Genomic DNA, 20256 nt, shown 5'->3' on the forward strand with positions numbered 1-20256 from the left:
TCTACAGTGTTGTTTTTGACCAGAAGTTGGTTTTATGTCCCGTTCTAAACATAATTTCTACCCTGGTTCCCCATCGTCAGTCTCAGCCACGCAGGAAGCTCAACCAAACAACAGGAAAATATATAATAACATTGCCATTAAATTACCATTTGGATTCGGTCRTAAGTCCAATAACATGTACGATCAGAGTTCACCCCTTCGACACAATTAAGGAGGCGGCAGCTTACTGCTCTCGTATTTATTCTTAAATCTGGTAAGTGTGCATAATTAAAAGCGTTACAAAAATCAGCATTTGAACTTGAGGAAGGTTAAATCGGCCGCGGGGCTCAGTCTCTCCCGATGAGGTGCGTCTYCTGGGGCCGGTCGATGCGGAACAGCAGCTCGGCGGGCTGGAAGTAKCCCAGGTACTGCACGCTGTCCGGGCTGGTGTCCTGGTGGTAGTGCCCTCCTTCCCCGTGGTGGCTGAAACAGTGYGTGTGCTCCACACGCAGATCAAAGCCCTGGCACCAAGACAGAGTCCCGTCAACAAGGTGTTCATGGGAAAAGCATTTAAAAATCGTGGGATAGTCTATCCTAGATGCATTTTCCACACATCTCCAAATGGTAAGCAGTGAAGACTTGAAAGACACTTGTAAAACCAGTAAGATAAAAGAATATAGAAACCCTGACAGCCCCTRTCTTTTGGTGTTAATCTCACCATGATTTCCTTTTTAACATTTTTCCCCTCCACCTTTTTTTCCATTGGGATTAAATAATGTAGTCATACCAAGGAATCCCTACTGGAAATCAAACCCCTTTGCAAAGAATTGYCATAGGGCCCATGTGATAAAGGGACTGTCTCTACTCTAATTCTGAGATCCAGCCCAGACGAATAATGGGAAGAACGGTGAGTAAAATAGCAACTAATATACTAAACCAATGCTATCAACACCACCAGTTGTATATATCACAGAATGGGTTCAGTTGAAAGGAATCTTCATAGATCAGCTATTCTAACCACCTTGTCATGGGCAGGGACATCTTCYACTTAAACAGCTTGTGCAAAGTCCCATCCAACCTGGCCTCRAACACTTCAGGTATGCAGCATCCACATAATCTCTGGGCAACCTGTTCCACTGTCTCTCCAAAGTCAGCCTAAAAAATTTCTTCCTTATGTCCGATCTAAAGCTGCTSTCTTTCAATTTAAAATCCTTGCCTCTTCTTTTGTCATTACATATCCTGGTAAAAAGTTTCTCTCCGTCTTTCCTAAAAGCCTCCTTTAAATCCCAGAGGGCTGCAATAACATCTTTCTGGAGCCTTTTCMTTTCTTCCCAGGCTGAACAACCTCAGYTCCCAGTCTGTCTTCATAGAGGAGGTACTTCAGCCCTGTGTTCATTTTCATGGCCCTCCTTGGGTCCTGCTCTAAGAGGTCCACATCTTTCTTGGGATTCCAAAGCTACATGCAGGACCCCAGGTAGGGTCTCATGAGGGAATCACCCTGCTTGACCTTCCCACACCTAGTTTGACATAGCCCAGGACAGGATTAGTTTTCTGGGCTGCAAGGGTATACYGGTGAATAGTGCTATGAGTGCTATGGCATTGGAATGCCATCATCTACTGCTCTCTTTGTAGAGACACTCAAACATCTCCAAAACCATAGGCCTAGCCAAGAGCTGTTGAGCTTGCAGTGGATACAGACAGGAGAAACCCAGCTGCATCCACTCCACAAGTTGCATTGGCTCTGAACAGAGCAGCTGTTGATGGCTGCTTTCAAACTATGCATCTGTTGTTTATGGGAAGATGCACACAATTTAGCCCTAGGCCAAAGTCTGCCACGTAATGACACAATAACATCACACCCTTCAACATATCTAAGCTTATAGTATGCCCCACTTAACTCTGGGAAAACATTTTTATATTACTTATGACTGCATTGTTATTTATAAAATAGTCAGTTTCATCTATGGTTTTCTGGTTACTTATAAACAAATAGTTTTCCTGTTTATGAACACCTGAATGGTTTTTGAAACCAGATTGGGTTTTATTCTGAATTATCTGCTGTTGAATTTGATGCTTGTGAAAGATGCTAGATAAATTTCCACCATGARGCTTTGCAGACTTGAATTCACTTCAGTAATAAGATACATGCTTCATGTCTTTCAACACAGCATTAGCAGGGGGAGTTCTTATGAAAGTGAGCTACATAAACATGTGGCTGAACCAGCTTCCAAACTCTTGACTTTTCTCCCACTGTGGCCAGCAGTGAATGTAAACCGTGCTGTTGGGTTTGGGATGCAAACACTTGCACATATGCAACTGGAATTGAACCATTAAGTTAATCCACTGTGAGCAACTACTAGGTTTCAGACTAGATTGACCYATCCTCAATTCAAACAATTGACAGAAATGAGAAACTTCTAAATCATTGCACATCTTTGGAAGAGTCTAACACAGTATATATACACTCCCTTTCTTAAAAGGAAAATCACATCCAAGACAAAACTCATTACAAGTCTCAGTCTATACTTAGCAATAAAAAAAAAGAGACTCACTGGATCTCTGGAAACTATTACTGGTTGACAAATCAGTGGAGCCTTCATTTCAAAGAATTTGAGCCAGTTATTCACATCTTCATCAGTATTCAGGGGACAGGCAGAAAATTCGGGAGGCTACAGCAAAAATAAACGCTTTGTAAATAAATGGAAGACACTTGCATCACAATACTTTTTCTCAAGGAACTTTGCTTTTCTCCTCCCCATCATTCGGTTCATTTCCCTTTTTGACCAAAAGAAACTCAYCAGTGCTCATCATTCTGTTTCTTCCAGAAATAGAAATGAACAGAATATTGCTTCTTTCATTGCACAAGTACTGGGAGAACTACTGAAGTGAGGATGCTCCTCCTCCTGTTTACATTTTTAGAAGCTCAGTGATTTTTAAAAAAGTTTTAATACTTCTTCTTACAAGTATTATCTGAGTTCATGTATTTTATTTAAATTCATTTTACAATAGTTCTCCCATTCTTTAGCTGCACACAGGTTTCAAAAGATGATGGTATTAAGGCCAAGTAAAACAGCATTACTAGTTTTGTAACACTAATTTTGCAATGTCAACTACTTGCTTTAATACAGTGCTCATCCTAATAGTTATGCATACATTTAAAAATACAAAACAAAGTGAAGGAACTAAGATGTTACACCCTGATTTATGCTTCTGTTTTCAGGAGGACAAAGGAAGTTACATTAATTGAGAACATACCATAATGTGAATCTTTGCTTTCCCCTTCTGAATGATAAATGTACCGCCCATCCCAACTGGTTTTTCTCCATAGTGTTTCTCTAAAGTTTGTCTCAGACAGGACACAAAGTTAAGCTCCCCAGTTCTTCCATTGGCTTTCACTTCAATGACCTGGAAGATAAAGTCAGTTTGTCACTGCTRTCTCTCGCTGCAATCATCTGAAAAGGTCTGTGAAAGGTGTTCTGAAATTCTCCCAAGCTGATAACCTAAGATCACTTTTTGAAAAGACAACCTTCCATGCAAGTGCCGCTGCACTTGCATCTTTCCAGTGTGTGACCAACTTKCTTTTCCTTACTTCTGTTCAGTGCCAGCTTTGCCTGTGAAGGAGGTTGGGCAGCAAGATTTACCCACATATGAGACAGTGACATGAGCAACCCCCTTTTGTGGACCAGCTGGCTTCCACTCTGTCAGAAAGAAATGCTGTGTAACAGAAAGAACTCTTCAGTTTCCATGCAGCAGTTGGAAACTGTTCTGCCAGCACCTCTGTGCTGGCTGTGTCAGGAGAAGCACTTGTATGAAAAACTACRCAAGTGCCCACATCTGATTTACACAAGTACTTTGCACAACCATTACCTTAAGGCACAGCTAGTTTGGGGGCGGTGAATGATTTATGATGGAAAAGTTTTAGTAAACTAATACATATCCCTCAAAAATTCAAGTGCCTCTGTCTCCACTAATTCTTCCTCTCATTCACTGGCATCAGTTCCTTATTTTTCATGTTTCTCTTGTGGAATTGCTATTTTACTTTTATTTAAAAAAAAAAAACTGATAGGAGAACCATGAGTTTACCTTTAGACACAAAGCACTGCAAAGTCACCTTTGATTGAAGTACATACCTTACCAGGTTGGCCTTCACTGGCATAAAGGTTGGCCAACAGTCCAAACTCACAGTCAGTGTATTTACTGCTGTACTTCTCAAGCAGGCACCCTTTATCTGCAGGATTTATCTGAGCAATGTAGCTCCCATTTACAGCAGACTTTTTTTCACTCTTAGTTTGAACAATAGGAATAAGCTGGGGAAAAGGACATATAAGAGTAAGTCAGTAAGAACATGTAAGAATCAGCCAAATGAACTGAACCCACATATATATGATTTAGGCTTTGGGTCATGATCCCAAGAAAAAAATCCATTTTGTCACACWGCTCTGTCTCTCAGGATGAGGCCTGTGCAGGTAAAAAAAATGCACTAATACTATAATGTAATTGAAAGGTTCAGAAAACAGGTTTACTTTTTTACTTTTACTGGACAAGTATACTTAAGGTTATATAAATAACAATGCTAGTGTTAAAGAAAAAAAGAAGGAAAGAAAGATCTTTGGCCTGCATGCAAATATTGGAATTCTATGTAATACTTKCTCAGCATAACAGTAACAACCACTGTTATAGTGGACCAAATTTAATGCTGATGTGGACTACCTCATCTGCYGAAAAATCCATCAAAAGGAGGCAGCAAGACCAAAGGTTTATGCCTGAAAATAACTGTGTTTAAAAAAAGTCTTCATAGGCAGTAGTTTTTGTCTCCTACCCCCCCTTGCAGTTTCTCATTTTGTATGTGGCATCTTTGTTTTACCATTGTAAATTTTTAAGTCATCCAAAAGGGCAAAACACAGGGAGTATTTCAAAGGCATTTACCAGTAAGTTTGAGAAGCATTTCCAAATCTTGGAATTAAAACCTCTGATCAGGTCTTTGTCAATTACTTTCAAAACCCATGTTTCTTGCATGCAATCACATGATTCCTGACGAATTACAAGTTAAAAATTAATCTTTATTATCTCAGGAATATGCACCTCAGTGGATGCYCCTCATGTGAATTCCTTCTAATGTGTTTTATGTGTTTGTGGTGTGAAAATGTTTATTAAATACATTGTTGTAAAWGGAAAATACCCAGCATTCTACTGCTCTAGTGTTATGATACTTCCATGAATTCACTGAGAAACATCACACATACTGACCTCAGCATTTTTTCCAAGAACCCTGGATGAAGCAGCTCCAGCTCCAAGAATGAAAGCTCCAGGTAGCTCTATGTCYTTTGCAACTGCATTTAGATCATAAACCTGCAAAAGAAAAACAATCCTTCCGTCTCTGGAAGAGACAGGGCCAGACCAGGTGAGGTCCTGAGCAAAGKGACCTAGTGGGTGGCATCCCTGCTCACCACAGGAGGGGCTGAAACTAGATTATCTCTAAGTTCTCTTCCAACCCAAACCATTCTATGATTTTGGTGTGGTGTTCTGATCTGCCGTTGTCATTCTGTTCAGTGTAGTCCTGGAGGCTTTTAATTCACAACACCCACTCTCATTAATATTTTTGATAATTAGGTTGAACAAAGCTTCTGAAAACAACMTAACATTTAGTAATAATAAATGTGGTAGATATTTGTTTTCCTAAAGGTAGATATTTGTTTTCTAAAAGATAAAAACATTGTACTCAAAGACTGATTTATTGTTCTTACTAGATTTTGCTACATRCAATACATAACAGAATCAGCCCCATTAAACACTGGAACGTCTTTCAAAAGTAGAATTCTATAGTATCTCTTAATTCTTAGTTTTGTTTATAGCTTTTCTTTTGACATATTTATTAATCCCCACAGCTACAGGAAAATACTCACCTTTTCTTTCCGTGCAAGAGGTATGAGGTAAGGAACACCTCCCACATCTGCAATCCTAGGCTTTCCACAAATTCCTGGAAAAATACAGCCAGTTAGCTTGGTAAAATGTTTTTTCCTAATAATCTTCAATAACCATGCAGACTAACCCACCAAAGAACTGGTTCCTCGAACTTCCAGACCCGTGAGAACACCATTTCCCTAGCATGCTTAGCCATAGTGCTGCACTATTAAGAGGTTCCAGTCCTAAAATGATTCACAGTAGGATTTAATGCTATGCTGTTGTAAAATAATATTCTAAGCACAAAAAAAAAATTGCTAGAGTGGACAACACCATCCATTTGCCAGTTCTCCAGTAATGCTCTCACCATACAGTGGAGACCTCTGCTGGGACTCCGCTTGGAAAATTTTAGCAAAGCTGAAAGCTTTCTTAGGACAATCCATCCCACTTATTTGGATATGTATTTTAAGAAGTGATGAATAACCCCCTGGAGGTGTTTCTTTCACATTGATGCCAGAGGGAACTCAGATGAGCAGCACAGATGACATGCCTGTCTTCCAGACAGCTAATATCAAAGAACATGAATCCCATTCAGAATAAGACKGTTTCACTTCACTGACATACATGAATGCCAGGAATTTAAAAATTACAGAAGCACAACTCCTTAGGTTCGGGTAGTTGGCATGGTTCTAAAAAATTTCTCCATCTGAAAGATAACAACTTAATTTCAAAACCATTTTGGTACACTAAATAAAGMTTATGAAATAAGTGGGTATGCAATGATAGCTTAAGAAAAAAAAAACCAATGACAAGTACTTTGTAATGACTTGTCCCTGTCTATACATCACCTAGGAAGTAGAAATAAAATGTAACTCTCCTCTCATGTATATTCTTTACCTGAGAAACTATTTAAGCTCTCTCAACACCTTTAGAGGATCAAAACTAAGCAGGATCGTGTAGAAAAAGCTGGAGAAGTCTTAGTAGAAGCCAGGAAGGTTACCTTTAGCAGGAAAGTTGAAGGGTTCCTGAGTCAGATCAGGACAGTCTACAACAGAGACTTGGGCATCAGAAAAGTTCTCTTTAAGCCCTTTCTGCAAAACTATAATAAGGAATAATRGCAAAATTATTGACAATGAAAAATTACCACGAATTGGACAAGTTTCTAACAACAACAAATATATCTGTTTAGGCTTTATTTCAGTGATATACATTACTTATGCTTACCCTAAGTCACTCAATTGATTTAAATGTCTGCAGGCACATGTTTCATGACTCAGAGCKTCAGCGAGGAGCAAAAGTCTGTTCAGATAATTCTTGGCTATCACATTAATTAAGAATTTAAAAAACATTTTCATTGAAATATATCAACTGACTGCTCCTAGTAGCAATAGGAGCAGCACAATGTGAAGTAACATGGGTAAACTTCAATCACATTCAGCACAGGGTTTGCTTCAAAGAGCAAGTAAAATCATGGYCAAATATGATGCAAGAGCAAAGGAYGAAGCAAGATTSAGCTGAAGCAACAATYAGTTCTTTAAATACATTAACCATATGGTTTGCAATAACTTGATTATAATCTCAAACCATCTCTACTGTCTGGAAATTTCTACCGCCATGGRATACTGCCTATCATGTTTATGCTCTTGCGAAGATTTTCTGGCAAGTGCCATGTCAGAGCAATACAGATAATGAATGGTTTTGGTGATAATGAACCAAATGTAAAACTTCTATTTTGCTTCATATCAGCATTTTTTTAGGCTCAGACCCTGCAAAGTCACTCAAAATGAGGATTAGATGAGTGCATTGTTTGGAAACAACTTCCAACCCTTGAGTGTGGGATTGTCTTCAYGTACACTGCTTCAAATACCACATTGAAAGGTCCAGGTTCTCTCATGCCTGGGGATCTGCTTTGACAGATGTCTCAAACTAAAGAACAGAACATCCAGTCTGTGATCTCAAATCAGGTAGTTCTTTATTTATGCAGAAGACTTTTCTGTGCCTTTGTTTCCTCCAATTAGGGTTTCAGCCATACCTTATGTCTCAAGATCAGATTTACCAAGCTGTTGACCAAAAGGGTCAGTAGATGATACTTGGTACATTTATAAATACATCTCAGTACCTTCTGGTAAATGGACAAGGACAATAAAATGGCACTCCTCAAATTATACCAAAATCTGGACAGCAACACAATCCGCAGCTTTCAGGAGATCCTCAGGACAGATGTGAAAAAAAGGAAAATTCTGCTCTGTGATGAAATTTTTCTGATACTCTTTCAAGCTGTTCTACTGCAAGTATGTGGTATTCTCTGCAGAGCTCACAAGTTTACAGCAGCCCTGGCCTACTGCCCCAGTCTGAGTGGGTGAGAAAAGCCCTGGGAACCACCCAGGACACTGCTGGGACCACACGTTCTCAATACAGGGAAACATCGAACTGATACAGATTCGGGAAAGTGGCAAATGGAACTTGATGATCAATCTAAAAGACAAGAAACCTTTAGTATATCTGCTGCAGGGGAAAGACTGCCAGAAGGAATAGTATCTTCCYCCTAGGGCAAGAAAAGAAGCTCATGAGCAACTGGGCTGAACCCAGAAGTCCCTTCCAACCTCAACCATTCTGTTATTCTGAGCACATCTTGTGAAGGCTTTAGAAAGAACTAAACTAAAAAAARATGTTCCCTGTAGCCATGGTCTAAGGCAATCACCAAAGGAGGAGCCAACTAGGTTCAAGCAAGAGGATATGCCATGCCACACTCCATCTASGCAGCTGTGTTTTGAGTAGACCTGAAAGAAATACTAGAGCGTAAGACAGATGATTCTGTATGTGTAAAGAAGTTTGGTGTGTAGTTGTTAAATTTTCACAGCCTGCACACAAACTGCAAATGCAGCAGACAGTTTTAAAGGGATTGAGAGCCTGTCTGTGTGMTTAAATATCATGGGGGCTTGGGGGAGGAGTCATTGTTTGCTCTAAGAAAATCACAGCATTTAGAGAAATAGTGCAGTTCTTTACCTCTCAGTGTGCCAAGAGCACAAATTCTGCATACACTACTTCTAGAAAGACTTTGGTATGAGCTTTAAAATAAGTTTAAAGAGTACATTACAAGTTTATATAAAGTTGCACACTGCATGACTTACCCCCAGCAAGCTCCTCTAGACTTGGGACATGAAAAGCAAACCTTTCGACTTTGGCCATTTCCTAATCGGTGCTGATTTCTTCAGGTAAGAAGTTACAGTACAGCACACTGCAGGAGCGACTGGTCTGCCAACAAAGATAATAGTTTAACAATTTAAACATGCTCCTTTCAATATGTTAGTCATTTTTCAGTTTCACTCAAGAATTCATAGAAAACAGTAGAAGTGTAGCTCTACCATCACAGGAGAGACTGACAGCTTCAATARTAAAGTCGAATTTCTTATGCATTTTGGAAGAAGATGTCAGTCAGCCCTATAGCTGGCTCAGAGCATTACACATGCTAGTCCTCAAGCTTACAATTGGTTGTAGGCAAAACATATTCTATGCTGAATACAGTTGAAAAGATAGGAGATTTGCATGTCTTTTGTAAGCCTGGAGTCACAAGAAAGTTTTGGAAAAAAACTGGGCTTTTCTAAGCCCATTAGCTGCCTCCTAAGGTCTTCCCAACTTTAATGTTTACTTTTCCAGCATTGGYTATGGTGGACTTTCAACCCCAGATSTCCAACTGATTCTGGGAATATGTTTMCCCTTGCCGAGAAGAACAGGCTAGCAGCAAAATAAGAATCAACAGCAGCAAGTTCTGCAGTATTAGGCTCTGTATGGGTACAGGGTCTGTAACAAAAAGTTTTGAGTGAAAGTTTAAGAGCCCCTTCACAAGTTAACTGTACTTCAGTCAGCCTTGCAAGAGCAAAGTCAGCTAGTAGTGCAGGCCATTAGCTCAGGGCAGAAAGAGCTGATTGTACACTACCTGAAAATCAGCAATCATTAACTCCTTAGGCACATACTTACTGCACACAGCAATAAAAAACAAAATGGGTCCCACTTATCCAGATCTCAGCTGTTGAAGAAAAAAGCCAGTATCCTAAATACATTCCCAGACCTGAGTCTTTGTTGGGAAGTTGTGTGAGACAGCTGCTTATGTACAGGTCTAGCTTCTATTTTTTAAAAAAAATCCCAACTTTTATGACTGCCATACATTGTAACTGTCCTTATACCATAAGCATCTTGAGCCTGCATAAAGGAAAAAAAACATAAACAGTAGGAAAAAAGAAGAAATAAGAAGAGTGGAGAGATCATAGCAGTCACCTAATTTAAGTCTTTGAGCTCAATGCTCAGCCACCCCAAATTACTGCTGTAGCAAGCAGTAGAGAAAGGRAGAAAGACTGCAACCTGTGTATAGTAATTCTTATCTTAGTTGGTCTTATCTATCACCACAGTTGACTTTTTCCTCCTCTGGCTTTGGAGAAGAAAGTAACAGGCTGGATTTGGTGCCTCTGGTACAAATCTAATATCAGGTGGAGTGAACCATATCCCAACACTTCTAGTGTGCACTAAGAAAGGGAGTAATTAGCCAGAGACAGAAAGTGAGAACCCAGCTTTGGCAGCATTGTTTTAGATGATCCTCACCTCCTAAAGAACTTTTTGCCACATCTAGAAGGAGGCTGTGCCAGCAGTTGATACAATGGTTGTCCTGAAACAGTCTGAGAAGACAAGCTAGAACTGCTGTTGTGCAAAGGCAGAGGCATGACTTGGATGCTATTCAACTAAGTAGGCTTAGGTGCAACACCTGGACATTCACCTGCTGTGYAATGGGACAGTACTTAGCTCTCCACAATCAAGAAAGGAGGAAAAAACTGTGGAAAAACTTGATGCACCATAGTGAACCAGATCTGACTGTTAGAGAGTAGTTCTTACCAGTAATGACACAAAAGAGTAGATCTGTGGCCCACCACTGCCAAGTATTCACAGGGGAGTGAATTGTGTGGTGTGGGACAGGGAGAACCTGAAAGGAGACAACAGCACACAATTAAGATCCATCACAGAGTGGTGCAGTGACACTGAATTGCTACAGAAGAATTTCAAAGAAAGAACACAAATGCTAAAGGGATGRTAAGATTATTAGATGTGGGATAGTGCAACAAGAATGGAGGCMATATGCACGTAAAGACTTAAAGTCTTCCTTTGGAGTGGGAAGAAAACATCAGAGAGTAGCCAGGTGCCAGGAGAATGCAGATGAAATACAAACTATTAGCTTAATGATGTATGTGGGTTGTCTATTATCAAAACCTGAATTGAAACTAGCTTGGAAGGTTAAAGCCAAAAAGGAGAGGGTTTAGGCAGGCTAGACATGAGTCGGGGAGGGGGGTGGTGGGGGAAGAAATATCAGTGGAAAAAWCTAGAGATGGCAGCTGTGAGAGAGAAATTCAACGATGACACCGAGAAGAGCAAGACATCCACAGATGCTGAGCCCGTATTCCTCGGCTGGGGCGGTGCGAGGAGATCCCGTACGGAGCAGACGAAGGCTGCAGGGCATCAGAGGGAACTGCTTGAGCGGCTGGGATTTGGGGAAGGAATGGGTCGTGGCAGGGCATAAACAGGCGCACTAGGTGAGGCTGGGGTCCGTAAGGATAGAGAGCATCCCCCCAGGCAAAGGCAGCGAAGAGTGATGGAGGGAGGGAGCGCTAAAGCTGGCAAGCCCGCCTTGGCATGGCTGCGAGAGGAAGGAATGGGTTGTTGAGGCTGGGGCAGCCAGCTCAGAGGAGTCTGGGCAGCGCGAGGAAGGAGAAGCGGGATAGCAGTTACGGGAGTCTATCACCGGGCGGGAAGTCGAGAGAAGCCGGGCCCTGCCCGATCCCTGTCCCGCACCGACCGCGGCTATCGCCCAAGTGCACGTACCTGCCCCGCCGTCCGGGACCGGYACAGCAAGGCAAGAGACGGCTCCGCTCGACACTACCAGGCTCGGCACCCCTCGGCACCGCTCGGCTCCGCTCGGCACTGCCCGCCCCTGGGCGCGGCCACACTGCTGCCACTCCCAGCATGGGCCCACCCTCCTCCCCCGCCTTCCCGTCGGCCCGCGCGCCTCTCGCGAGATCCCGGCGCTATGTAAGCTGCGGGGCGGCCATTGCGCGCCCTTTGCGGCGGGGTGGTGGAGGTGTGCGGAGGTGAGTTGGGGCGGGCGGATCCGGYGCCATCCACGTTGCYGGGACCCGAGACYGAGGCACYCGGCGGTGGGGRAGGACAGTCCCGGCGGTGTTGARTGGTGCCCCAAGGATCGCGGCRTGTGGCGGCGGTCGGTGAGGGCCAYCCCGGCCTGTGGTGACATGATGGCTGCTCGCATTCGAAAGGCCTTGCCGTGGCGCCGATCTCAGCGCTCTACTGGCAACTGAGCCAGGCGAGGGGGAGAGTGGTATGCCTGGCACCTTTCAGCAAGTTCAGTTGGTTGTTTTTCTTTCCTAAGGGAGCTGCGTGCTGTTGCAGCGCTCCAGGACGGAGCTGCGGTAGAGACCGCGCAGGATGCTGAGCAGCGAACTGTGAGTATCGGTCAGAGTGGCACTGCTGCCTCTGTCCTGGCTTYGGTCTTGCTCGGTTTTGTTGATGGGCTTTATGTTTGTCGGGCTGTGGGTGAATCGGTGTTAGTGCTGTGCCCACATAAGGCACAGTGTAGCTGGCATATCAGTATATTTCTCGTCGTTAGAGGCCCAAAACTGAGCACAGGAATTAAAGTGTGCCTCATCAGTACCGATTACAGGGGGATGATCACTGCCCTGGTCCTGCTGGCCACATGCCGGATACAAGCCAGGGCGCCCCTGGGYTTTGGCCACCTGGGCACAYGCTGGTTCATGTTCAGCTGCTCTTGACCAGCACCCCCAGGGCCTTTTCCACTGTGACCCAAGGGTAGGACCCAACACTTGACCTTGTTGAACCTCATACARTTGGCTTCGGTTCATCCATCCAGCCTGTCCAGATACCTCTGTAGAGCCTTCCTGCCCTCTAGCAGAKYAACRCTCCCWCTCARCTTGGTGTCATCTGCAAACTGAATGAGGGTGCACTGAACCCCACTGTTGAGGTTGTCAGTAAAAGCATTACACAGGACTGGCCCCAGCACTGAGCCATGGGGAATATCACATAAGCTGGATGTAATTTAATTTAGCACCACACTCATGGCCAGCTATTCAGCCAGTTTTTYACCCAGTGAACGCATCCAAGCTATGAGCAGCCAGTTTTTCCAAGAGAATGCTGTGAGAAATTAAGTCCAAAGCTCTAGTGAAGTCCAGGCAGACAACGTCCACACCTTTTCTGCATCCACCAAGTGGGTCAGTCAAGACCTGCTTTTCCTAAACTTATGCTGGCTGGTCTTGATCCTTTGGTTTACCTGCATGTGCTATGTCATGGCCCTCAGTGTGATCTTAAGCCTGTGAAGGGCTGGATTGTGTTGTCTTACAGATTCAAGGAAAAGTTAACATTTTGTTTTTGGGGCTGGTCTCTATGATGATTGATGACCAGTGAACAAATGGGTGATTCATTGTTAAGAGCAGATTTTAGGTATCTTAGCACACAACAGACCAGGGAAGATGGCATTACTTTTCATGGTGACACTGTCTTGGATTAATTTATTAAACTAGAGAGAATATCTGTGTATGACGTTAAAAATGCCATATCTTTTACAAGTAAAAGAAGCTATTGGTCGTGTGTGTGCTTCTTAAGAGGAGAACTTAACCCTAGTAGGGAGAGGGTTAAAACATKCAGAACTCATCTCAGTAAGTCTCTGAACAATCTGTTGCAGCTCTGAYGTTTGCCTTGCTTTGGGCAGGAGTTAACCCAAAAAAGCTCTAATAAACATTATTTGACCTAAATTATACTGTGAATATTYTTACATAAGTGGTTGTGACTTAACTGACAGTGTGAAGAACATATTTTGTCATGGTTCTTAGGAAAATCTCTGCTCAAGTTTGCTCAAGATTATTCTTGTAAGTTTACCCCGTGGCTATGAGTGGAGTAGGGGAAAGTTTGTTACCTGATAAACAGAAATATTTTTAATTTCTTGAATTCTCATTGCTTTTTAGGGCAAACTAAAACATGACTGATACAGATGAGCCCCAGGCKTCTGGCTCTGATTACCCTGATTCCCAACAGCTGATCAGCCATCAGCAGAAGGAGCCATCTGAGGTGTATTTATGGCAAACRAGTACAGGAATGGAGCATTCCAGGTCAAGGCAGAAGAAGGCTGCTCCTGAGGAGTCTTCAGGTCACCTTAACAGGATAAYTGAATCATCAGTGGCATCAGCTGAGGTTTTAGTGATTAGCAGTGATTCAGAAACGTGAGTTTTGATCGCTCGTTAAGAATTTTTGCTGTGAAGAAGCCTGTGTCATGTAGCACAGAAGTGTACCTTCTTCTGAAAGTAAAAACTTTTTTCYTCTTCAGTGATGACTCTACTGCTCGTCCTGAGTGCTCCATTGCACCTTCAAAGCAAAAAAGGAAGTCTCAGTCTTCGAGGCAACAAGCTGAATCTGTTACAGGAGTAKCAGACAATGAAAGCTCCTCAGATTCTTCTCTGTCTCCCCAAAGTCCAGGGAAATCTTCGGAAGTTTCCAAGCAGCAGAAGTCAAAACTCAATCTGAAGGCCATTTTTGCCTATCACTTCAGGGGAAAGAAGTTCAAAGCAGCTGCACACCGAAAATTCAAAATTCACTCAGGGAAGAAGAAGAAGAAGAAAAAGTATGAGAGCACACAGATGCCCTTGGGGAGGCCCCCACTGACAGCCTCACCTCAGGAGCAAAAGAGGAGGCTTCTAGACAGAGGCTTTCAATTCCCTTTTGTCGAAAAACATTAYGGGGAGAAACATATTCCCTTAAAGATGGTTCTCGGCTATGAGGTAAATCCTCTGTTCTGTGGGATAAGTATATTATTCAAAAAATGGTGAATTGAGATGGGCTATGTTATGCTTCTACTTGACGTGCTAGAATAACGACACGGGTTTTACTGTTGTTCAGTGGGACACTTGATGTTGTCAAACACAGCAAGAATAYATATGGGCATTGATATAATATTACAGTTCATAATACACAGACTTCATAGTGGTATTCTTAAGATCTTACCTGAGATGTTTTTTTCTATAGCAAGCAGCTGCAAAGGGATATTTCAAGTATATTGAAGTGCTTAAATATGAAGAACATCTTAAAAAAGCCCTAAAAGCCCTTCAAGCCAGYGAAGATTTAGAAAAAGAGTGTGTGGTGTTACGGAAACACAAATACTTAGATGATGAAGGCCCCATTTCCCCTATTCAGGAGACAGAGTAAGTTCATCTTTACTTGCTCTTTTGTTCTTAACTAACATAAATATGTGTGCGCATCAAGTTCWGTTGTTCTTCTGTCATTTTAACCTATAAAAGCATTGCAAGTCAAAAAAACCCAGTGTAAAGGTACAATGCTGTCTTTTAGCTACTGTTTATTTAATGGCTTGTAGTTTACATATTTTAAAATACTGTAAAAGTACACAGCTTGATTAAGGTTTTTATTTCAGTGATGATGAMGACAGCTTGATTTGTGATAATCAAGAACAACTTGATGCCAGAGTAGTGGTAAGTCAGCACTCTTAAAGTTCAGGAACTCTCTAGCCCTTCTCTTGTGAAGTTAAAGAATTAGTGGACAATGTTTTCTGTACTGAGTTCTTGAGTTTAGATCCAGAGTTAATTGTGTATTCTTGTTGATTCTGATCTGTTAATGCAGGGGAAGGTTGATTGTACACATTTTCCTCTTTGATGTAATGCTGAAATGTATATAGGAATTGTACAAGATTTTTAGAGTTCTTTAAGTCTGCAGATTTACTACTAAAATCTTACATATCTCAAAACTAGACTTGTGAATATTCTGTCTTCCATTTTCTTAGGAGAACAGCTCTTTCATTCTAAGCAGCACAATTCCCAGTAAGAAAAAATCAAAGCCAGGGAAAAAACGTGCAAAACCAGCTGAAGTGATTGAAATAGTGGATGAAGAAGACTCTGCTGGGGAGAACTCAGTGCCTCTGCAAGGCTCAGTTCGGTGAACCACAGATGGACAAATGATGTGACAGCAGTCATTCTTCACATACCTCTTTCATGGGCCTACTTGGTTCAAAATGTTGGTCTGAAGTCACTGTTGAGGTTCTGCACCAAGCTGCCTAAGCACATTTGGCTTACTGTGAGTATATTGAGCTTATGTCTGAGACAATTWAAAAAGTATAATTTGTCCCTTTAATACAATATTTGAGTCTTCTGTGCTATTCTATGTTAGGAGTATAACGTCCCTGGTTCTGTTTCTGATAATCTTGCTTAAATTCTGGCTTCTGTAAATAACTTGACTACTGTTAATGAAGGAGTCATAGAATTTATCTAATTAAAAATAGGAAGACAAGTTCCATACACTGTAACAGAGCCRCAGCACAGTATAGAAGAGTATGTGTTGGCATGCATACATCTGGATGCTCAAATTAAACAAGGTAGTTTAAATGCCTTTCTTCCACAGGTGACTTCGTTGTGGGTGGTCCTTGAGGGATTGTTTTTCTGTCTTTAGAGGTGCAGGCTTGAAATAYTTCAAAAGTTAAAGGGTTGAAGACAATTGAAGCACAATGCAAATTGAGTGGCAACAATAAAAATGCAAAAGTAGTTGGTCAGCTTTGACAAGTGTGTTGCAAAATGTGGTTAATGTATTTGAATGATAATTAAATCAATTTTACTGAGGTTGTCTGTTCCACATGGAGTAACTTCTCAAAAAGCTAATTCTCTGCTCCTGAATTTAATACAATAATCTGAAGTTGTAAGTAATCATGCATGTAACTGTAGCAGCAGTGAATCTTCGGTTAAAAATTCTTTTGCCCTCCTGTCCCAAATGGGTTAGCATGACTTAGAAGACGACAAAAGCTCTTTAACAACACTAGTTACCAGGCATTGCCTCAGTTGTAAGTACCTTTCTCAAAGGCATTTTCATCAGTAGGAAACAAAACTAGTGTTCAGAAGTGGTCTGAATACCACTAAGTCCTACTGCAGCTGTTGTGGTAACTGAAGAAATAAATGGCTAAAACATTCACTTGTGAATCAACAAGATTTAAAAAACAGTCACCTCACAGTCTCACTCAGGTACTCTTAAACAATTTGCTATCAGCAGCTGACACTGTTCAGCAGGTAAAAGCAAGCTGCTGAAGGAGCAAGTTGTCACAAAAAGGCTTTATCTACTTGTTTAATTTCCTTCAAATGTAGCTGACASTCTGAGGAGATTTGCAGTAGATGCTCAGTACTGGGAGCAAGTGAAGCTGTATTACATGCTTAACTAAGGTCCTAAACCTTTTGTAAAGGAAGTTACCCAATTGCAATTTGGTAGCTCTAGAACTGCAAAAATTGCTCTTCAGCATTTAAAGATGACAACTAAAATTGGTCCAGAATTCATGGCGACACGTAACTCTTAGGCATCTACCTGAGAAATACTCAATGGCTTGAAAGACTCATCCTGAATATAGGAGTGGGGTTCTTGCTTGGTAAGGCAGAGTTAGTGGTATGTGGAGTCCTGCTCATTCTGCAGTTCATGTGATGAATTTTGCTGTTCAACTGCTGAGTGACTCAGAAATGAACTAAATTTTCAATTCTGACTAGAGCTGGATAAACACATAAAATCAAGCTTGTTACAGCTGTTAAATTGATTGTTGAAACCTGCTTTGACTTCAGGAATCTTCAGTTATTTGACCATACATGACAGTTCTTACCACTGTTCTTTTTTTTCCCCCTTCTAGTTTGTTGCTTTTGGAAGATAATTTACCTCTTGGTTTTCTTGCTGCACAAGGTAAGCTGTTAGTTGGGTTTYGGTTTTGTTTTCTTCAGGTAGCTTTTCTTTGCATTACTTCACAAAAGGTTTGAAAAAATGGTGCACGGTAGTTGAATACATTRCAGTGCTCCACAGCTGAGCAGCGTTCGTGTGTGAAGCTTCCAAGGTGTTGAGTTCAGTGCCACACACCTTTCATCAGTCTGACCAAAACTAGAAACTCTAGCCTCTCCTCGAACAAAAACAAAAACTTAAGTTCTTGTATACCTCTTAAGTGCAGGTTTTGTTGAAGTTATTTATAGAAATGCATTGGTTTTATCTGATGTGGAATGCTGCAAGGCTGATTTGGTTTGGACAATGTTGGCTGGAACTTCTTCTGCTTAAAGATGTTGAGGAACTACTCTCCCCTTAGCGTCTTCATGGTGCCTCACCCACATTCTGTGCCAGGATGTGTCATACAGCTGCAGCTTCTGATGGCTTTTCTCTGGTAAAATTCCATCTTAATTCATATCCACTGCAAGAACAGGAGGAACAGCAGAGAGCAGCTGGTAGTCTTGCATGTACATGGCTGTGAAAGCTTTTTTAAGGAGGATGTTACCACATTTGTATGGCTTGGAGCAGTGTAGGAARTAGCAYRGAAGAAAGCACCCTCTAARGATACGRCATAGCAAAACCCCTTCAGCATGGGAAWCAGCTGAGGGTGGGYAARTAGTGAAAYYTTACAAGAACATTCTTGAGTAATAGAATAGGAAGAGACCTCTTAGTTGGGCATTGTCATAGGTAGAGTACGGCACTAGAGAGCACATCAGGTTGACACGGTATATATAAGTAGTTTCGATCTGATTCTGAACTCACCACATTTACCCTGTTTGAACTGCCTGTCTCTAAAACTGGAAAACACGGTAACTGTCAGCTTCCACTCCTACTAACAGTAAGTATATAGTCAATTGGGAAGCAGCTTCAAAAACTGTTTCAAAAATAGTGAAAAAAGGAATGTGTAGAATCTGTTCCAGCACTTGATCAGGTTTTGTCTTTTGCTGTAGGCAAAAACCTGGAACCTAGTGCTTAGAAAAAACCCTTCTTTTGCAACCCACAGCTGATAAATGTATTGGTTGTGTTACTTAYATGAAGGGACAACATTTGCATGGCCTCAAATAGCATTCATTCATTCAAGTACTGATCAGTCTGGGGCRTGTGTTCAGTGCTTGAGATGTAGTGCAGAAATGTAGTTCAGCTGCAGAAATGTAGTTCAGTTGTATCTTTCTTTGCAGAGGAACACACCAATACTGCAGCARTAACTTGGGGATGTCTTGAATTCTTATGACTGTTTGCTGGGTTTCTGATTCACAAATCCATTACCTCAGTGGACTTCTGTGGTAGTGAAAGAGGTAAGCTTTGTGTTTGTGCTTCAGCATAAGAGTAATTGGATTTCTTCAGTCTAGTGCTATTTCCTCAGCAAGTTAGCAGACTAATTTGTGCACTGTATGGTATCTGCACCCAGCAGTGTCTTCCTGATGCGGTGTTCAAAAAGCAGTGCTACAGTATTTCAACAGCTGGCATCGTTGGTTTTCATGCACATGTGCAGGTTAAACTTGGTATTTCTGTTGAAACAAGTAGATKTAGTTTTTCTTACTGGGAATCTTGTCAGATACAACTTTTAAAAATTGTTACACTGTTGGGGGATAAAAGTACAATTAAATTACTGACATTGTTCCAAAATACTTTTTTCTTAAAGGGACATTCCTGTGATTTCTGGAACATAGTGGAAAGCCTCTACTCAAGTGTAAGTATTGGGGAAATAGTTGCTTTTTTTTGCCTAGGTGGAGGTAGTWGGATGATGATCATAAAAGCTCCATCTAGTCTTGATTTTATTTTGGCTGCCTTTTGACCAAAAAAAAGGATTTCATTTTGAAACATTAATTCAAGTACGCGGTGACCACTAGAACAGGTTTCTTTCAAAGTTACCTGGCTAGGCTTAAAAACCAGGCTATTCTACAGACATTGTGCAGTTTTTATGCCTTGTTCTTCAGCAAATAGGCACAACCTGCTGTGTGTCTGAATTGGAAAACGGGGCTAGAACAGTAACAGGTTCTGCTTTCCTCGCTGTAARGTTAATTGCAGTGGTGACAATGAGACCTGTAACAAATTCATTAGCAYTCAGGCAGTGTAACTGGACTACAGTCTGCATGGCTTCATACTGAGATAGAAGTACCCAGGTCTTAATGAACTGTTTAAATACTGAAAGAACTTGAAAGTGTTTCTTACATACAATGATTTATTTATTTTAGGAAGTCCACCTGAAGTCCAGTCTGAACTAACATTTTGGTAAGTTTGTGGGACATTTTTTTTCACCCTTGCCTGTTGCAGGTCAGCCCAGCCACCCTTCTTTAACTTGATGAGTTGGTTACTTGCTAAAAAGATGTAATACTGTTTCAGAAAACATGGGAGCTTTTCTTACCCGAACTTTAGAATGGCTGAGAAAATTGTGGTGATGATTGGCAAAATGTTCAACTGCTCTGAAGAGAGTGAATGAGAAGAGCCTTTCTGAACAAATCTACTCAGTACTGTTGTAGGTTCTGCTGATTTGCATGCACACACATGCTGGATGTAACATTACTT

General features: G+C 41.5%; 2 protein-coding genes and 5 non-coding genes across 10 annotated transcripts; 6 read left to right on the forward strand and 1 right to left on the reverse strand.

Annotated features, from left to right (window-relative positions):
• Positions 1 to 193: 193 nt before the first annotated feature.
• CUNH11orf54 (chromosome unknown C11orf54 homolog) lies at positions 194 to 11809 on the reverse strand. 2 transcript variants are annotated; one of them, XM_057386144.1, is made up of 10 exons: positions 11746 to 11809; positions 10765 to 10852; positions 9012 to 9135; positions 6881 to 6979; positions 5883 to 5956; positions 5227 to 5328; positions 4110 to 4286; positions 3235 to 3384; positions 2532 to 2648; positions 194 to 500 (listed from the first exon to the last, which is right to left on the reverse strand). In XM_057386144.1, exons 3-10 carry the CDS (start codon positions 9067 to 9069, stop codon positions 327 to 329), a joined length of 951 nt encoding a protein of 316 aa, XP_057242127.1. In that variant the 5' UTR covers positions 9070 to 9135; positions 10765 to 10852; positions 11746 to 11809; the 3' UTR covers positions 194 to 326. The 2 variants fall into 2 exon arrangements, with proteins under 2 accessions (XP_057242127.1, XP_057242128.1); XM_057386145.1 differs by lacking the exon at positions 11746 to 11809 and adding an exon at positions 11666 to 11711.
• Positions 11810 to 11955: 146 nt separating this feature from the next.
• On the forward strand, positions 11956 to 19964 carry TAF1D (TATA-box binding protein associated factor, RNA polymerase I subunit D). 3 transcript variants are annotated; one of them, XM_057386142.1, is made up of 12 exons: positions 11956 to 12011; positions 12308 to 12380; positions 13914 to 14168; positions 14273 to 14723; positions 14968 to 15143; positions 15371 to 15428; positions 15737 to 16026; positions 17609 to 17658; positions 17918 to 18124; positions 18909 to 19025; positions 19373 to 19420; positions 19926 to 19964. In XM_057386142.1, exons 3-7 carry the CDS (start codon positions 13927 to 13929, stop codon positions 15890 to 15892), a joined length of 1083 nt encoding a protein of 360 aa, XP_057242125.1. In that variant the 5' UTR covers positions 11956 to 12011; positions 12308 to 12380; positions 13914 to 13926; the 3' UTR covers positions 15893 to 16026; positions 17609 to 17658; positions 17918 to 18124; positions 18909 to 19025; positions 19373 to 19420; positions 19926 to 19964. The 3 variants fall into 3 exon arrangements, with proteins under 3 accessions (XP_057242125.1, XP_057242124.1, XP_057242126.1); XM_057386141.1 differs by lacking the exon at positions 17918 to 18124; XM_057386143.1 differs by lacking the exons at positions 15371 to 15428; positions 17609 to 17658; positions 17918 to 18124; ... (1 more) ...; positions 19373 to 19420; positions 19926 to 19964 and having other exon boundaries at positions 15737 to 15817.
• LOC130585593 (small nucleolar RNA SNORD5) lies at positions 17400 to 17472 on the forward strand. The gene has a single exon (XR_008966612.1). It is a non-coding gene; the product is annotated as a small nucleolar RNA SNORD5 (small nucleolar RNA).
• Positions 18649 to 18775, forward strand: LOC130585592 (small nucleolar RNA SNORA40). The gene has a single exon (XR_008966611.1). It is a non-coding gene; the product is annotated as a small nucleolar RNA SNORA40 (small nucleolar RNA).
• Positions 19114 to 19252, forward strand: LOC130585594 (small nucleolar RNA SNORA8). Its single transcript, XR_008966613.1, has one exon. It is a non-coding gene; the product is annotated as a small nucleolar RNA SNORA8 (small nucleolar RNA).
• On the forward strand, positions 19653 to 19784 carry LOC130585596 (small nucleolar RNA SNORA1). The gene has a single exon (XR_008966615.1). It is a non-coding gene; the product is annotated as a small nucleolar RNA SNORA1 (small nucleolar RNA).
• Positions 19965 to 20118: 154 nt separating the features above from the next.
• On the forward strand, positions 20119 to 20191 carry LOC130585590 (small nucleolar RNA Z40). The gene has a single exon (XR_008966610.1). It is a non-coding gene; the product is annotated as a small nucleolar RNA Z40 (small nucleolar RNA).
• Positions 20192 to 20256: the final 65 nt, after the last annotated feature.

The sequence above is a fragment of the Malurus melanocephalus genome, unplaced genomic scaffold, assembly GCF_030028575.1.
Source record: "Malurus melanocephalus ecotype Western Australia unplaced genomic scaffold, MMel_1.1 scaffold_922, whole genome shotgun sequence".
Taxonomy (NCBI): Eukaryota; Metazoa; Chordata; class Aves; order Passeriformes; family Maluridae; genus Malurus; species Malurus melanocephalus.